The following is a 19,095-nucleotide window of genomic DNA, read 5'->3' as shown; positions in this document are numbered from 1 at the left end:
GTAAACTTAAGTGACACAAAATAAAGACATGTTTCATAAAAATGTTCAACATACAGTCCAGGTCATCTTGCTCCTTCATGTTGTGCAATGTGAATAATCTTGTCAGTATCACCTACACTCTGGTCAGTCTGCTATCTGTTGTAGGTACTACATTGTCTTCAGCTGTAATGTTACACCTTGGCAAGGTAGGGTGAGTCACACTGTGCCTGGGGGAAGATACAGCAACTGTTAACTGATGAAAATCACTTAGGATAAATCTCAGTCTTGTAGAATTCAAGTTCAATCATCAAATATTACACATGCCTTAGACTGCCCTACATATAGAAATGAGTGACATATGCTGAATGCTCATGTTTCAGAGTCTGGCCGGTCTCAAGTTCTGAGTGGTGGTGCCCATGTTAAAAGAGCATGTTGCCTTAAACTCTAGTCAACTAGTCAGTTTGGACAGTAGTAGCCTACTTAACATCTTAAAAACATTGAATATTAAATCCATTAATGTGAGATACTGTAGGCAGCTCAAACAACTGTGAATTGTAGCAATATACATGCAGCAATGTAAATACAACTATTTGCTCAGGGAAAAGTAAGACACTTCTTTTAGGAACTGTCTTTATTTGTAGTTCCACATCCCCATTTTGAGATGTGCCAAGATAAATCAACATACGCAGGCTTAGTATAAAAAAATAGAATTTATTGTGCATGTCATTAACTTCACTTTGACACCCTTGAAAGTTATTACACATAAGCATTCTGCAGCCTGACCTCTAAGCTCATATTTGACTACATAATTACGAGGATAAAATTATCTAATGAATTCAGATGTCACCCTGAACAACACCTTTTGGAACAGTACACTCTTACCGAGTCAGCACAATAGTCTTGATTGACAAAAGAGGAGCAGTCTAGCAGCATTAACTGGAATCAAGCACAATTAGCATAGTCAATTTAAAGATCTGTAGCCATACAGCACAGTGATATTCTTTTTTTTTTTCTCTTTTTTTTTTTTTTTTTAAAAGGCACCTCGGCCACATTAAATGATTCATCAATAATGATCCAAATTCAAATTGAATCAGTCTATACAAAAATATACATACAGTATCTGTGCAGTGAACAGGCTCACTCAGAAATACAACATTGCACAATAAAACTACCCACATGTTCAACAATATACAGACGCTTCCCACAATAGAGGCCAGATATTTTTTGAGACATACATTTTTTTTGGACATGCCCTTATAAAATAAAATATAAAATCTCTTTCCTCAGCCCATCATGAAGAAAATATCCATCAAAAATCTCTTGGTTATCCGACTCCCTCTGGGCAGAGACACCTTGTGGACGGTTCCACGGGGGGACATATGAACCAAGCTGAGCAGAAGGCACTTAATCCAGAGGAGTGCAGCTGCTCCGCGTGGCCGTGGATCCCAGGCACTGCAGGCCTGGTCCTCACCAGCTCAAAGCTCAGCAACTGCTTCCCACTTTGTGTCCACTCTTTAAGGCAATGCTCCCGTCTGTGCTGCTGGGTCCATCTGACTCCAGTTCACACTGGTTCATTGTCCAATGCAGGATGATTTGGCAGTGTTTGCATTTCAGTGGATGCAGTTTGCCCAAGAGGAGCTGTAGGCGATTCTGGGGCAAATGTGGGGTCCGCTGTTTGACTGTGCATGTCAGTCTGTGTGGACAGCGCTGGCTGAACGGTCTGAACTGGCAAATGTGGAGATACAGGCTCATCTGGTGACTTTGAGGCCACTGGTTCAGCAGGTGAAATGTGACACACCTGCACCGGTTGTGACGAATGTGTAGGTTCTTGGGGTTGTGTGTGTGTTGGCGTTTGCTGAGTGCATGGCTCATTTTGTCCTTGTGGCCCCGGTTGCGTGTGCTGGGACTGCGCTCTGGCAAGGTGCTCTACAGTGGAGTAGTAAGGCAGGAAAGGCCTCTCAGGTGCACAGGTCCGCATGGCCAGGTAGGTGTGCATCAGCAGGTGGGGGAAGCGGGAAGTGAAGTATGAGACGAAGTCATCAGGAATAGAGCCCAGAGTCTCCTGGACCTCAGCAGGCAACTCTCGGTAATGGTGTTTCTGTCGGGACAGTCAACCATTCAGTCTTGACAGTCGAAATCTCTTTTAAATCAACACCAAGCACTTCATTATAATGACAATAAAACTCTCTTACCTTGTTTCTCATTGCACGTAACAGGTCTCTGACTGACCCACCCTTATAGGACCGGAATTTCCGCAGATCTGCCAAAGAAAGAGAGCGAAAAACCCCTTAGCATTAAGTACAGAAGGAATTGCTGATCATTTAGGAAAATGGGACAGTTGAAGAGGAAATCCTGAAAGGATACAGCTGAGTGTTTATCTCACAAGATGACTTTGGTAAAATGTTATCAAAAGTATAAAGTAATTAGCCAGTTTTATAGGAGGTAGTAATTTGTAAATGTAGGAAAAACACAAGTATGCTTTCATACTATGAAGTTCCAATAAATGCCACATCTGTATACCTACATGATAATCTTACATTTATCATTCTGTACTTTTCAACCAAAAATAATTTATCTAGACTATTGCCTTTATTCAATCAATCAACTAAGTATAAAATCTGAAGAAAAGCACTTTTAAAAAATACCGCTGGTTAGTGGTTTTTAGGTAGGTGCTGATGCAGACAGGAAGCAGCAGACACACATAACCACCATTTGCAATGATTTCTGGTGACAGGATACAGCATTCAGTGCAGCTATGGATGCACATCAGGCCTGTAGCTATGCATCTCTTCTAACTAGCTCCAAATTACCCATCTAGTGAACATGAGAGAAATAATAAATTTCAAGCTATTCCAGAGTCAGGACCATGTTCCAACAGGTGGCTCCTGGTGCTTGTATTTGATATGCTGTGAAAGTTTAAGGGCAGTACCTGTCTGCAGTGGCACTGTGATGTGCTCTCTCCAGTCACCCTTGACAACAGCCCTGCCTCCTCTCTCCAGCTGTCTCACGATTGGTCCGTCCAGCGGTTCCTTTTCTATTCTGTCGCTGACATCCTGTAAGAAGTCACAAATAAATAACAAGTGTGAATTTCAACTAATATGCCAGGCAGATGTTCTGCAGTCTTGTTATCACAAAAAAAGACATGAAAGACATTGTGCTGTGCTAGAATTTGAATCATTAATACGTTCTGTAGGTCAGATCTGTCTCATCAACAAAAGCAGAAGATTTTAACACATTCTCCAAGTATCTAGACTGTCGAACTGAACAGAATCAGCTCCTTACATAATTTAATACAAAACTCTGGCATTACTGTCCAAATCATTTTACGCACCTATCAGCAAAAAATTACATGCTGAACACCCTTTATACAATTTTGAACATGAGAGGATATACACAGGTTCACTAACATCTGGTTTATATAAGCGAAAGGTTAAACAACATCACGGCCAACCTAAAAATATGACCTTTACAATAAGTAGTGAAATTGTCAAGAAGTAACTGCAACCTGAAAGAACTGTAGCTCCTTCTCCAGGCTCCAGAAGAAAGGGTGTTTGAGAACACTCTCAGCTGAAGGCCTCCGGTGAGGCTCCATGCTCAACATCTGCTCTATTAGATCTCTTGCAACAATATCCCCTGTAAAATAATTTTCAGGAAGTCAAATATTTATTTTAACCAACAAATTGCAGGCTTCACATCTGTAGCAAAAATACTTCTAACAACCAATCACAAACTCATATCTGGAATTGATCAGAGGCAGGAAGTGTGGTCCTCACCGTGTTTGTCAGTTTGCAGATGATCGAGGTTGTGTGTGCCCAGTAGGATGTTTGCTTGCCTCTGCAGAGATTTGCCGAAAGGGTGACTTCCCTGAGACACCACGTAGTAAAACACACAACCAGCAGAGAAGATATCAACAGCGCAGGTCTACAAGGGAAAAAAATAGAAAGTTTGGAAATAGTTTTTTTTTTTAAAAGGCATTTAAAACAGAAAATTTCACCCAGAGTTTGTATTCAGAATCAAGTTATGTATTCCCCTATTGATTCATTTAGTTCATTGTGTTAACTTTGTTGCTATCAGACTCACTGGATTGTCTTTGCAGTCCTCACTGAGAACCTCGGGGGCGATCCAGCCCTCGGTGCCTGGCACACCAGACCTTCTACTGAAGCTGTGGCGGCCTGCTGCTAGTTTCTTACACAAGCCAAAGTCTGAAATCATGGCCCGGACACGACCATGGGCGTTGGGCATGGACACCAGGATGTTGTGGGGTTTCAAGTCTCTGTGGACTGTGAGGATAAAGGGGAGAGGAGAAAAACAAGCCATCCGTCATGTCAGTGGTGTAGCTAAAAGCAACGTGACCAATAATGCGACATGTGACCTTGTTTTTAAAGATGAATACAATACCTATATTCAGAGAGTGCAGATGGGCTAGTCCTGACATTGTCTGTTGAAGCAGCATAACAGGTTCCAGTCCATGACGGTTGAAGTCTTTTCTCTCCACATACTAGAACATGAACAACAGCCATCAGTGAAGCCCTGACACTGAATTAAATTAGCATGGGAATGTTTTCTTGTAGTGTTTTTTCTGTTCAGTGAATGGTGATAATAAATTCTGTCTCCTTTCTTTACTTATAGCACAACTCTACATCATGGCCACATCATGCAATCAACCTAATTAACTTTCAACCTTTCCCAGACTTCAAATAAGTGCTTAAAGGATGAGCCATTTATCACCTCCTGAAGTGAAGCAGCACACAGCTCGATGGCGATATACTGGAACTGACGGTCTCTCTCCGTGCAGAAATAACGGATGACATTTGGATGCTCATCCGACTCCCTCAGCAGCTGAACTTCTCTGTCTGCAAAGCTGAAGCATTCTGGGAGAATCCTCTTCACTGCCACCGGACGGTTGTCAAACTGACCCCTTGTGGAGAAACAACATTGTAATAAAGTCACATATATTCCACACTCAACTAACTCTGTATAAGTAGTTGTTTACTGGCTGTTCGGACTTACTTGTAGACAATGGTGCCCTCAGCACCATGACCCAAGACCTCTTTGGGATGGAAAGTTATGTTGCCCACACGGACAACACTGGAGTCCTCCTCTGAAAACAGAAATACAGGATTTTAAGTCTTAAGACTTAAGTCTAGAGCAGCCTAAAACCAATCAATGTAAATGTAATGTCAATTTCTCTTTATCCCTACCTCCATCTTCGTGCTCATTGGCCGAACTACCCAACTCAGACACAGACAGGTTAGAGTGGTTGGAGGCGCGGGGGGTTACGTTGGGGCTGCTGTGGTCTGAGCATTCAGAGCGAGTGCGGGCCACCTCCAAGTAGTCGCTGTCCGGGACCAATCCCAGTGTCAGACCCACGTCTGCAGAGGGAAACGGCTGCTGCCTCTGGAGCAGCTCCAACCTCTCCTCCATCTGTCTCTGAAACTCCTGGTGCTGCAGCTGCTGCTGCTTGTGGACACTCTGCGGCAGGAGAGGACACCAAATAACAACTATGACTTTGTGAAGTTTTAGTTAACTCCTTGGCTCAACACGTCAGTACTTATTGTTGAACTTGAAGCTATTTTAGACTAAAGGTCTCGTTTCTCCCTTTGGATGGAAGCAGGTAAGTACAATTTAAAGGGGAAGTATACATGTCGGTAGCTTTTTTGCTGTTTTGGTCGCTTTTTCCCTCTACAGAGCTCCCCCTACAGTTTCAGAGTGCATATTTACACTGTCGTAAAAACTTGTAGTAATAGTACCCATTATTGTACTGTATTTAAATGTCAGATAAAGAAGTATTTTCTTAAATTTCGATACTTTTGCCATTTCTTATGCTTAGACATTTACTGCAGGATTAGAATGGGCACCGGTTTACATGCGCCAAGATTCAATAGTAGTAGGTATGTAGGGGGTGGTGTTAGACTTACTTTGGGGTAGGTAATCACAAAGGCCACCCATCCAGCCAGTAAGAAAGTGGAGAAGATGATTGTGGCCATGTCTTTGAGCATCGAGTCCACAGGAGCCTCTGGACGCATGGTGCGACCACTGGAGCCGGGTTCTTGGATCGATGTTTCAGTCCGAGGAGATGGGGGGCCGTCATCCATACCACTATCATTCACCTTCTGTGACATGTTGAGAGGGAGAGGGGGTGAGAAAACCTCTGCAGACGCTTGGATATATCTGTAAAAACTTCTGACAAAATATCTCATGGATCACACACTGACCTCCTCTACTTTCTTGTCGGTGGTGGGTGGGATGACGTTGCCTTGATTGCGAGGGAAGCTTTCAGGAAACCTCTCCAGGATCTTTGTATGAGCCTCAGGGGGCGTCTCATGATGACCTGAAAAAGTGAACTTTTTAATAATGTGCTTTATCATCAAGAACAGCAGAATCTGAGCCAAACACTTTTTGCAGTTGTGTTGAGTGTATGGCAAGAATACCGTATTATATTGTTTCATTTATATTCAGGACTTCACTTTATCATCCAGCAGGGGGCAGTCTTAGTCTACCAGTCACTTGAAGACCATTCAGGGCCAGCAATGAGAGACAGCCCTCTGTGATAATCGTTTTTATCAAAGTCTTTCTTAACATCAAACCTCTGTGCATGAGGTAAAACTAAAGATTCATCCTATAACTGCCTGGTTACCAATTAGGAGTAGATAGTTCCTCATGAAGTTGATGCGGTTCTGTTCCCGAAGTGCAGAATTGAACTTGACACTGGTGCTGGGTGTGATGACACACTCCTTGTCCTCTTCAGTCTCCTGGCTGTCAGGACCCTCCAGCATGGGGAAAGTGCTGCCACGAGGCTGTGGACACATACAAACATGTAAGGAGGAGTTGGGATGAATTCCCTTTCAGCTGTGTCACAGGATTACATAAGAAAAAACAATATTTTTCTAGGAGCAGTGAAAAATGACTTCAGCTGGGGCAAGCTATGACACAACTGGAACAGGCAGGATGTATGCCAGCACACTCACTGGCACACCTGGAAAACCACTCACCAAAAGGGAAGAGTAACTGAGAAACCACAAAACAAGGTTGTACATTTACCAAAAAGAGAACGTAAGGGAGTACAAAACTAACAACTTTAAATAAACCTATATGTTTTATGTTTATGTCCAAATGAAAAGGAATGTAAATGAAAATATACAGAAACTGTCCTCACCACCACAGTGACTCCATCATGCACCAGCGAGGGAGAGGCGTACAGACTGGTGGAGTATTTACCCACGTACAATGTGGCCCTGGAAGAGAACAAGTGAAACAGTCAAACTACTGCTTGTTTAATCGTAGAAATACCTTGCACCAAGTTTCATGTACAACAGTGATACTTCTAAAAAATGAGCAGGGGTATGTCTGTCATTACTCATTTAAAATTCAGAGGAATTTTCATAGTTCTCCATCACATCTCTAGAAAAAAGGGCAAAACTTTCACAATCAACCACTGAAAGTCCGCTTTGTCATTTTCAGCACAAGCAGGTGTGAACACAACATATAAAAAGAAAGCTGTAGTTCTGCATAAAACTAGAGCTGAAATCAGCCCCGTCCAGCATCCATTTGTAGATATTACATGTCGAGACTCAATCCCCACATTAAGGAATCTAAAATGTATCCTGACACTGAAGGTTACAACATGTTTCACTTAACTATTGCCCAATCATTGCTCTCTGAATGGTATTCAAGAGTACAAATAAGATTAAAAACCAAATATTTTTGAAACATTTAGCTGATCACACAAATGAAAAATGATCAAGGTGAGCCTTGAGAAAACATCAGGTCAGTCAGTCATCACTCTCAGTCTTCTTACATGAACTTATTCTTGGGTTTCTTCTCTTTGGGAAATGGGTATTTCCACTGGGTGATGCGGCCAACCTCTCCGGACATGAACGTGAGGTACCGCAGGGTTTCCACGGCCACGTTAGTATGTGAAACTTTGCGGAGGCCCTCGCGCTGCCAAATGTACATGGCCACCACCGGAGAGTTGTAGTTCTGAACCCACTGGACGTCTCCAGATTCATTATCCACAGTAACCACGAGGCCGTCGCCGTTGGACACAAAATGAGCCATCTCTGTGGGCGACCAAAGAGAGGATATGGGATTAGCACTAGTCTGTCAGAAAGCTCCAAACAAGCCAGAAGAAGTGTACAGGAGTCTTACTGTATTTGGTGTCATCATCAGGAAGGGTCGAGGCGTAGTCAGAATAGGTGGCATTCCAGCGCAGCTCCCTGCTCTTGGTGTCATACATGGTGATGGTGTACTCTAACAGGGAGAGACAACAACAGCATCTTATCCACACAGGAAAAAAAATTAAAAAAAAGATAGTAGTCCTCCTTTCCTTTCCCTTCCTTGCATAACGTACACAAAAGCCAGGCTTTGAGTATCTATTTCTGGAGGTAAATGCAAAGGGGTGTTCAATTTCTTCTGCTCCAAAAGGTGTGATTCAAAGAACACAATATGTGGGGATACTGTGATACAAAATCCAGCCTATAACCTGTTGGGTGACAAAGTGAGTTTGACTTAACACCAAGTCACGTTGAACAAAGTATTCAATGTGCAGGGCTACAATTACCATTCCACCTTTTTTAGACTTTAAGTGCTACAGGGACAGATCAGGAGCTGGTGGTTGTAATGAGGGTGGGGCAGGGGTAGTAATAGGATGAGTGGGAGGTAAATACAGGTTTGCCACAGTCTTGAGCAAACGAGACAAATAAACCTGTTGACTGGACGGATTAAATCAACAATTGATTGGGATGGGTTGAAAAAAAAAAGAGCTGAACTTGTGTGTCTTGATTTTGTTTTTACCTGTGCGTCCAAGATAAAGAAGAGATGACGAGGGACACAGCATCTCAGCAAAGGAGGAGGTCAGGGTCTGCTGTTTCTCACCGGTCAGTAGGTCCACCACATACCACAAGTCCTGCTTCTTACCTGTTTATGATCGCAGAGACGGATACACACAGAAAAAGTGAGCTCTTTCTGACATGAATACAGCATTCATATTGTTCCTTGCAAAAGTTTGAGTATTTCAGTTTCATAATGTTATCAATTCTGTCTCTACATACTGTTTTTGTATTGCTGCTACATTTGTCCACTCCTCATGCACACCTTATACAAATCAACAGTCTAACAAACCCTTTGAGATATATTTTGCCCAGAAGGAGCACAGTGTGCAAGCCCAGTCGAGCAAAAGAACAAGCAGCCATTTAACCATTACAACCATGGCTGTTGTCATTCTATAATTAATGGAGCAGCCCCATGGTATCTTTGTGCTGCCATCTCTCCTGTTATGTCAGTGGAAGGAGAGGCAATAACAACTTAACCATGAATCATTGTAGATGAATTAAGAAATCATAAATTAGGACACACACTCTTTGATTCAAAGGAGGACAGATTGAGAATAACATGCAAGACTTGAAGCCCGTAGCATTTTCAGACCTTTGCATCTGTAATATACTTTGTACTGGCAGCAGAGTCGGTTAAATGAAAACAAAAGCTTCACTGATAATGACTGTGGGGAGGCAAATGTCACTTGCTTCCCTTTTAAACAATGACACAGTTACTATCCTCTGCCAGCCGTTAAATTCAAAAGGGCACGGCCTACCGCCACAGGTTTACGTGGAAAAGAAAGGTACTGTAACATATTCCAGTCCAGATAACACCTGCTCATTTAGGTGAGCTGGGACATAGTAGATTGCACACTCTTATGGGTATGGAAAATCATGAGAACAATTCAGTTCAATCTCATAGTCAAATAGTTCAAATGCAAGTGTTCAGTAATACAAGAGCAATGTGTGAAGTCAAGAGGCTTTGTTTGTATTTGAGAACAGGCCTTACCCATGTAAAGGATCCCATCAGAACTGCGACAGGGAGACGCTTGGACCAACTCAGGGATAGTGAATGGCAATTTCTGTTTGAGAACAATGAATCAACATTAGCCATACGTGACATTCTGTGCGTCTTACATATGTGTAGGTTCAGAATGAGGTTGAATTAGTGACTGGCATACACATATGTCATGAGAGGATGTGCTTTTTTTCTCTAGAACAGGGAACTGAAGTTCCCCTGAGTGTTTCTTACAAAAAAAAAAGAGGGGGAGATCTGAATTTGTGATTTAGTTATTTCCTCTTACTGTGAGGCCTTCGTTGTTCTTCCTTCCCAGAGAGTACAGGCTGCCATCATTTGGGTCAGGCAGAAAAGCTGGTCTGGTGGAAAGAGTGAAGAAGAAACAGCATCACATCTCGTGTCTGGCAGATGGACATTAATAAAGCAAGTAGACTGGCTGGCAGACAGAACGAGCCCAACAGGTCTGCACTCATCTCTTTTTCTTACAAGTGTAACACATAAGAATAGACAACGCGTGTTCTCATGCAGAAAAAACAGTCAATGGTACGTACTCTGCCAAGTGGGTAGGGACCTGAAGAACTGGATCTGTGAGGAGCAGAAAGGAGATGTAAGTCAAGATAGACAAGAATATTAACAAAGAATGAAAACTGTGGCTATTAGCCGTTGTGAAAGAGAATGACATGAAGACCGGTGACATTCAACCACGCGGGACACGAAGTCCAAGTGAAAACAGATTCCCTGTGGCAAACATGAAAGGCAAACAGACATTTTAAGCTAACGACGTTCTGTGAATAAGTCAAACCAACCAACCTAAACCATGGGAACAGAAAAAAAAGATTGTTTCAAGAGATCAGATAGAGTCACACAGGAAACGATTACTTACACGAAGTACTTAGTATAACAGACTCAATAAAGCAGGAGCCACATTTGACTATTATCAAGCTACAGTAAAAAAAAAAAAAAATCTTTGATCAGATTTAAATATTGGAGATGGCAGTTGAAGCAAAGAGCATAGTAACATTTATACATCTCGCTGTCTGAAATGGCCTAAAGGGACTGATGATTAACAGAACATCATGTTTTTGCATATTTAAGCCCATTTACTACATGTTTCATACATTTCATTGCCTCCCATTTTCCTCCCAAGTGCACCAGAAAATAAAATTATTCTACCCTCTGGGCAGCTATTAGCTCCCATTCACCAGAGAATGACACACCATTTGAAACTAGAAACTTTTAGAGATTAATCATTATCAAGTCATATTTACTTTTTTTGGCAACGCCACATTACTTCTGTGTTGTGTGGGAAGTGCAGGCTCCTTTTTTACGAGTTCATACTTTACTTTCACTGTGATTATGATCCAGTGCATTATGACTGTACTAGATTACAACTACAATCATGTTTATGGTCTCTGCAAGCTGATTGCCATACTATGTGGCATGAATAACAACTACTAGCTACCTGGGGGGGGGGGGGGGGTTATGTACAAGTTTAAATTACCAGTGTGGTTCTTTAAGCTGAAGAAAGATAAAATAATATGTGTCTTTGAGCTTCGGGGTTAAAACATCAAGCCCAAACCCTCATTGCTACTTGACAAACACGCACCTCCCTGCAGTGTGAACATACAGGGCGTGGGCCAGATGGTGCCAAACTCCGTGGGGGTGCCTGTGGGGGTCAACAACAGCAAGTAGTGGTGGTGGGGAGGTTATCTTAGGTTGGTCAATGACTGTTGTGCTTGCCAAGAATCTACATTCATTAAATGTAATTGTAGGGGTTGCTCCTACAAAACAATGGTTTTGGGCGCTGCATAGGAAGATGTTTAGCCTGGGTGGCTGAAACACAAACACAACGCCAGTGGGAGTGACGAGCAAACAGTGGGAGGACATGCGTGTTGGCTGAGCTGTACTGTCTGGATGCAGGGAGAAGATTTCTGCTTCGCCCTCATTATGTGGGTGTATAGTTGCCTGACTGGAGCACAACAACAACAGGTGTGTGCAAAGCCTGGTCCGGCAACGGTCAAATTTATATTCAATAGCTCTTCCAGTAAAACAGATGATGCGGAGGAGCAGTTTAAGCCTCTGACTATTAATGATTTGGGCATTGGCTGGACATAGCCAGGGCTTGTAGCCTTAAACGACTTTAGTCAACCACAATTTATTTTATGGAGGGTGGAAAATGTGAGCATATATGTAAGACAGGACAAATCTTCAAGGTCTCTTCTAGGGGAGATAAACTTCCAGAAACAACACTCAATGTGTAGCCTGTTTAAGCACATGTTTTCCAGTAACCCGTCAGTCTATAGCATGTGCCTACTTAAACATGGTAACCACAGTGCATGTTGTGTGTGCAGGTGACACTACAGCAAAACTGCTTACCCTTGCCCACTCTGACCTTGATTACAGGCTGTATTTGCCCCTTTCTCGGTTAATGATTACCAAGTTTCCATGCCTAGCAACATCTCACAGCTTTTCCTACAAGTACAGCCTAAACACAAGATGTAATGTGTTTGAACAACACACGTTATAGTTAAAAATGAAGCTTGTGTTGGTTCTACACATGTCATGATTAAAAATATAGGCCTGAATTACTCCATGGTGGTGGAAACAACAGTAATGATGTAGGTTTAATTCTATAGTGTCATGTTTTCGAGTGGTTTGCTTTAAAAATGTTGGTTTTAAATCAGTTATCACAAACATTGTTTGTACATATAAAAATGTACCAATTTCAAATACCTTAAAATATAGATTTTTTTGAAATTCTACTAACCCCACATAAAAAAAAACACTGGACTGTGTGCAATCAAAGTGTGTTACTGAAGGACTACACTGTTGTCAAACTGCTGCTGCTCAAACCTGCTGGAACTCACTAAAAATCACTAGGTGGTGTAAAATGCCTATTAGCATATTTATGATGTGTCTGTGTCGTATTTACACTCTGCCTAACGTCAGCCGGCTTCAGTCCATTATCAGTCTGCTACTTTGTCTGTGTTCAGATACACTCACAGAGCAGAACTAGCAACTCTGTCCTATAAAAAGTAGCTACGGTTTGTCTGAAAAGTCAGACATGTCCAAATCACGATGGTGCAACGTCCATCATGAGCCTCCCTCACATTCAAGGATGTATTGCCGAGTCCTGGTGGCAGCACACAAAAGCGCCTTGTTGTTGCAAATGTAACCTGAATAAGAAACCACACCTCGAGCCAGGCATACAAACAAAAACTTGACTTGCAGTCTTCTCCTCTTACCTTCTTTCAGAGTCCATTTGATCGAGCCTGATTTCTTGCTAACAGCGTGCAGGTTTCCATCCAGGGTGGACACAAAGAGCAGGCTTTCAGGGAGAGAAACCGTGCCAGCATTGCAAAACCCCTGGAGAAACACAATGCAATAAAATAAATAAATAAGTGCATAAAACCAAGGAGATGTACTGTAAAAACACATCTTGACTCATCGCTAAAATATCAGTATAACATATATATTATATTATACCTGTAAATGAGCACATGTTCAAGTTCCAATCAGACATTGCTAAGCAGACATGAATGAGCATGCATGTTCCCTCTTACATCTAGACATTAGGTTCAAATGTGTGGACTTGCATCAGGGTTGTGAATAATGACTTCAGCAACTGTTCACTCGGGCATTAGTTATCTTCACACACACCTGGACCGACCATTACTAATATGTTGAAATCAGAGTGTGGCATTGAAATTATCCACGCACTAATTTAAAGAAATCTGGCAGAAGATGATTCACTATGTGCCAAAATTGACAGCATTGTAAAGAGAGAGGCCTGGTTTCATCATCATCACCCTGGTACAGTTAGCCTTTTTCTGGAAGCAGCGTGCTACCTTGGCCTTGAAAAAAATCAATGAACTTAAAGTGAGTGCCTTACAAAGACATCTGAAGAACACACCAGCACAGCATATAACCACAAGGCTTTTTTTAATTTAGCAATGAACTGAGTCAACTTCCCTATAAATTGTGGGCTGCTATAACTCAGAAATATGTGAAAAATAACCAGACATGACTGGTTCAGTATATGACAGAAGTAAACAGTGCACTGGACAAACAATACACCCACACTTACCAGAGAAAAGGAAAACCAAACAAAAGATAATCCGGTGAAAACAACTGAACCCAAAAACCACTACGCTACAGCTACGTGACCTGGCCTCATGACTCGTCTTATGCCAGAGTTAACAACGTTGTGGCGTGGGTAACGTGTGCTGCGCTCCGCTCTGCTCACCCACTATGGAATTCAAAAAACGCTGCTGCTCTTGATAACCAGGCTGTGGGCTTCTTATGGTTTTTGGCACCGGCTGTGCAGGAAGAGGTCCGGTGGGGGAGTTTGAGTGCTGCGACTGCCCGCTAAACCAGAGAGGATCACATGAACTCAGACTGACCAGTTCTTCTTATACTTCTTCATCAAAAGAGACAAAGAAAGAAAGAAGTGCCTTTCTGAACCAATTTCCTTCTGGGTTATCCCACAGGGTATGAAGTCAGCTCGGGAATGAAAAAAACCTGGAGCCCCACTAAAATTGCCATCTTTTACCACAGGAGTCCTAGAAAAGCTGGGTCGCTGAGACAGACCTCGTTCCCCTGCTGAACCATAGAGGTATTGATCAACATCCCTGACTAATCCCCCTGAACAGGACCCATGGGGGACAGTGCAAATAGCCCCTACATATAATGGAGATTACCAGTTTATAATTACCAACACACTCCTCTGAGCATTAAGCCATTTTTGAGGAGATAGGGAAGGGTGGTTGAAGTGCGCCAGACGCAAACCAACACAAACCAACACAGCTATTAAGTCAGGCCTCAGCATGTGGCGGGGTGAGCAAATGCAATCACCATCGCTCAGGGTGGCTCCTCTTAGTCACACAGCATGCATTTCCTGGCAAAACCCAAGAAATCTGACCAGCACCAGACAGTCTGAGAGGAGCGAGTGGGCATTTTTTACAATGCTTACTTCTTTCCCTCTGCCTGTTCTTCATCATAAATTTGGGAAAATACAAGCAAGTTATAACTGGACAAACAGACACTGAGGAGGCCAAAACAACCCCATAAACTGAAAGTTTCATAGAGAGAGAAACCGAGTGCTTCCACATTTGCCTACAGAACCCCTGCTGTAATCTCACATTCACAACAAGCATTTGAGTCAATACAGTGCTGTGCACCTGTGTCTGTTCCCACTGGGCTGTCCACATACTCACGAGCACAAGTGCACCGGGAGAATCATAACTGATCTGTTTTTCAGCCCCACATAACCTCTGTCAGGGGCTCTTGGTTTCGCAAGCAAATAACTGTCTGAACATCTGTTGGTCTCCTAGTCTTGGGTGGACGCTGCCTGACATTCAGCCACATGGTGAATATGCTACAGTGTTAAGGCCTCTGGGACACTGGGATTAAAATGCCCTGCTGCACAGAGTGACCGAGGTGAGTTATAAGGCTTAATACAAGAAAAATCAGGGCATTCCCTCTCATTTCCTTATTCTGTGTCGAACACAGAACTGGTTTAGGTGTTGCGTAAGCGAGTTACATAATAAGAACAGAACTGGGCGAAACCAAAAATCTTGGCAGGTTCCGAGGTCTTCACTTTTCCTTCTGCAATGAGGCTAGACATCGCTTTAAGGAACGCAGACTACAATGCTCATGATATCACTGGCAGCAGGCCTGCAGTGTCACAGGGCTTTACGGACTTTTGCATGGCAGACCAACCGGAACAAAAGGACTGACTGTAACTGGCAGCTTTCCCATCGAGTGAACACAAGCTCTTCAGCAGGAACCCTTGGAGCATTGCAGTTTAGGCAAATGCTATATAAAAAAAAGGAAATAACTTATCCTAAAAGAAGAAGAAGAACTGCTAGGGTAAATATGAGAGATACTGGGACTCTTGATAGAGGAGATGAGAAAGGTAAAGAGTTCATTTGCACTGGCTGATATTCATTAAAAAGACTAGGTACGCGGTATTTACAAATAAGCCCAACAGTGTTCACATAGCTGCGCTGCATCCTAAAGGAAAACAGGTTTCTGAGGAGCAACTTTTCACAGGTGTTGTCATTTTTGAACATCAGACCATGGTTAAACTCAATAAGCAACAAGTGTCTGTATTTCCTATGATCAGGTGAACTGATGGTCTTATCCAGACTGTCTGTGGCAGTCAGAGATGCAGCAGGGGAGGAGGAGGCAAATCCAAAATCTTTCAGGCTTGTGCAGCTTACGTTCAGAAACAGGAAGCAGTCAATTGGTGATCTGTATCAGAGACTAAACTAGTCACATCATGCCATAAAAGTCCTGGCAACAGTGTATGTAAGACACAACATCCTCATAATTCTAGGTGAGATGAATACTACTAAGAAAGATCTTCTAGTCTTGACTTTATGGTGCATTAACTGGGCCCAAATTAACTGTTGCTTAATTCCTGCCGTAAACACTCCACCGACGGCTCGTCTGCAGCAATCAGCAGTGTTTGCAGCTTCCTTTGGTACAGACACAGGAACCAAGAAATGCTCATCACCTCTGAAGTGTAGCAACAACTTTTAAATATGTTAACAAAGGTCAACAAAAGAATTCCTCTTAAGCAAATGAGCAAACATGAGCAATGAGGCATTCATCAGCCCTATGATCAATGAGTCTAAAAGTCTTGCATACTGTAAAAGAGGCCACCTGAGGTTTCCTTTTCAGGTCTGTCTGTGCAAAGACAACAGTGTTTTGTTTTCTTCGGAGTGTCATCAGGCAAAGGGTCTGTGATTGCTCAATGTGCTTCACGTTTTAAAAGTTGAGAAGAGATCAGTGGAGGGACATTTGGCAACCGCCCTTGTCAACACAGTCACTATCAGTTGTTCTCTGCGTGGTGTTGCTTCAGTGAGTAGGATGTCACGTGTTGGCCCTCGTTCAGGCACACACAGCCAATCTACTGTTGTATGTGTGATAAGATAGGCTAAGATCACAACTTTTTCATTAAATTAAATGATCATTTCTCAATCAATCTGAAGCTAAAAAATGAAAGAAACTATTAGTGTTGTTATGGCAAGGCAAGGCAAGGCATCTTTATTTATATAGCGCATTTCATACCAAGGCAACTCAATGTGCTTTACATAAAGACAAGTTATGAAGAGCCTACAGTTATGTGAGGAAGGGCATGAGAGAGGATGAACTCACCAATACCTCCTGAAATATCAAGCTACATTTCAGTCACGGCCATGTTCTCCTTCAAATGGAAAAACAGATTGCTTTAAAGTAGCTCAACTGTCAAGAAGAGACAGCGTAAAGAGAAACATAATGACTCCGTCCGGTACTAACTTCTTCCACTTGTATCTCTATTTTTCTCACTCATATGTCACTATCTATAGATAGCTGATCATTTGTCACCCCCTCCCACCCCACCAACAGACTATCTAACAGGCTAAGAGAAGAACCCGAGACATGATAGGGGATTATAAGGCTGCTTTAATCTGTTGCTTAGCTCAAGTGCTTTACTAGCTAATGGGGTCTGCCTTGAGTCTTTCTAAGGATCTGGCTCAGTTTCAGAAAGTAAACTAGCTCACTTCTGCACCAGCCACAAACTCTGTGGAATCCGTTCTCTTTTCACTCAGTTTGAAAGGTAAAAAAAAAACACCAACAAAAAAACCACATCAGTCAGCATTTTGCACAGAAACACAGATGTCTCTGTGTGTGTGTGTGTGTGTGTGTGTGTGTGTGTGTGTGTGTGTGTGTGTGTGTGTGTGTGTGTGTGTGTGTGTGTGTGTGTGTGTGTGTGTGGACACCGGCATGGCACAGTTTGGACATGATTTAATCAACCTGGCCACAGAGATCCATCATGCTGTAACAACTCCCTGCATTGACATGGAGCTTCTGAAATTAAAGACTAGAGAAGGTGCACACACTAACACACAGTATCGGTCCTGCTGACTTCACTGAGAGAGAAGGCTTTCAGGATGTAAAAAAAAAAAAAAGTGTGGATGATAGGTACTAGTTAAAAAAAAAACTACATCAGACATCAACAAAGAGCACAATCTTCTTGCACTGCACCTCTGTGTTTACTATTTGATCTACACGTGTCTGAGATAGTGAAGCCCAACACCAAAGACCTCTGTTAATATCAACACCACTCATCACGTTGTTCTGTCTGGTTTGCCACCTTTGCAACATGCACTATACAAGCTCTAACATACTAAATGTTTATCTCAAGAGCTGCTGCATCTGCTGCTGCTGCTGCTGCTGCTGCTGCTGCAAGCACAGGATGTGTGTTCAGACTTGTGAAATGATAAGGAGTTCGGTTAACATCCCAATAGTAGAACTATTAGCATGTCAACAAACGCTCACAGCATCAGCACCTCGCTATTTGTGTAAGGCTGGTTTCACACTGCTAATAACAAAATGGCTTGTTCTTAAATCGACTAGTTTGCTGATATGATTATGAGATAATTGAGTGGGTGGTGATGAAATTAAAACACGAATATGGCCCTAAACCAAAACAATACACTAACATATGGTGGGACATGCACGCACCGATCCACTCACAGATGCATTTAAAAGTCCATTTGCTAAAGTTACTCAGAAAAAGAGTGGAAAATATCCCAGTTCCTACAACAACAGTGGTAAAGTCAATAACAATATATTAGAAACCTATAAAGATCAATGCTTTTAGCAGACCGGCTAATGTTAATGTTAGCCCACTTCTGTCATGACAAGTCAACACCACGCAGCACACAGACCAACATTAAACGTCCACTCAATGATATATATTTTTTAGCTCGTACATATGTTTGTGAAGCTCAAGTCAGAAAAGCATGAAACCTATGTTAAGTTAAAGGTGCGGGCAAGCAACTCTGAGCCAATGTTGTCCAAGTTAAGCTAGCTTATCCAGTTAGCCCTCTCTTACCTTTTGTGGGAAACCAGCGCAGCAAAGCAACGCCAGGATGCACCACACCAGGGCCCGGCTGCTGCTCGGCGTCCAGTCCATGATTTGTGGTCTCAAACCGGGGTAGACAGTCGGTCCGGTCGGCCGTCGGCTACATAGAAAACACGATTTGTCTCACAGGCTGACGTTACGAAATCTTTTATCGACGTTGTAACGTTGTGAGCGGCATTGATCCGGCGGCGGTGGACACGGCGTTGGTTTAGCTCAGCTTCTTCCTGGAATGAAAATCGTGGGGGTTGGACTTTGGGATAGATATCCAAACGAGTGGAGAAGGGGGGGGGATGTGGAGTCGGCGTGACCAATCAGAGCAGAGCTACGCACACCGGATGTGGTATTAAACCGGATCCGGGGAGACCATC

The 19,095-nt window shown here is 42.7% G+C and overlaps 1 protein-coding gene across 1 annotated transcript; it reads right to left on the bottom strand.

The window, feature by feature from the left end:
• Positions 1-701: 701 nt before the first annotated feature.
• ern1 (endoplasmic reticulum to nucleus signaling 1) lies at positions 702-18,951 on the bottom strand. Its single transcript, XM_083977352.1, has 22 exons — positions 18,698-18,951; positions 13,056-13,176; positions 10,362-10,395; positions 10,097-10,169; positions 9,802-9,874; positions 8,773-8,895; positions 8,128-8,229; positions 7,778-8,039; positions 7,136-7,214; positions 6,617-6,776; positions 6,195-6,310; positions 5,898-6,092; positions 5,181-5,451; positions 4,990-5,080; positions 4,708-4,897; positions 4,378-4,477; positions 4,060-4,259; positions 3,753-3,900; positions 3,485-3,612; positions 2,909-3,032; positions 2,172-2,239; positions 702-2,077 (listed from the first exon to the last, which is right to left on the bottom strand). Exons 1-22 carry the CDS (start codon positions 18,776-18,778, stop codon positions 1,541-1,543), a joined length of 3,276 nt encoding a protein of 1,091 aa, XP_083833478.1. The 5' UTR covers positions 18,779-18,951; the 3' UTR covers positions 702-1,540.
• Positions 18,952-19,095: the final 144 nt, after the last annotated feature.

Source organism: Trachurus trachurus (genome assembly GCF_905171665.1).
Source record: "Trachurus trachurus genome assembly, chromosome: 8".
Taxonomy (NCBI): Eukaryota; Metazoa; Chordata; class Actinopteri; order Carangiformes; family Carangidae; genus Trachurus; species Trachurus trachurus.
Note: the sequence above shows the minus strand (reverse complement) of the source record. Positions and strands in the feature narration are given on the sequence as shown.

Bases quoted from the DNA above. Each gene is read 5' to 3' on its own strand.
- ern1 (XM_083977352.1), bottom strand. From the start codon at position 18,778: ATGGACTGGACGCCGAGCAGCAGCCGGGCCCTGGTGTGGTGCATCCTG. The intron at 10,170-10,361 runs GTACGTACCATT...TCTTTCCACCAG, and splicing joins GTCCCTACCCACTTGGCAGA to ACCAGCTTTTCTGCCTGACC. The intron at 4,478-4,707 runs GTGATAAATGGC...TTCATGTTCTAG, and splicing joins GTGCTGCTTCACTTCAGGAG to TATGTGGAGAGAAAAGACTT.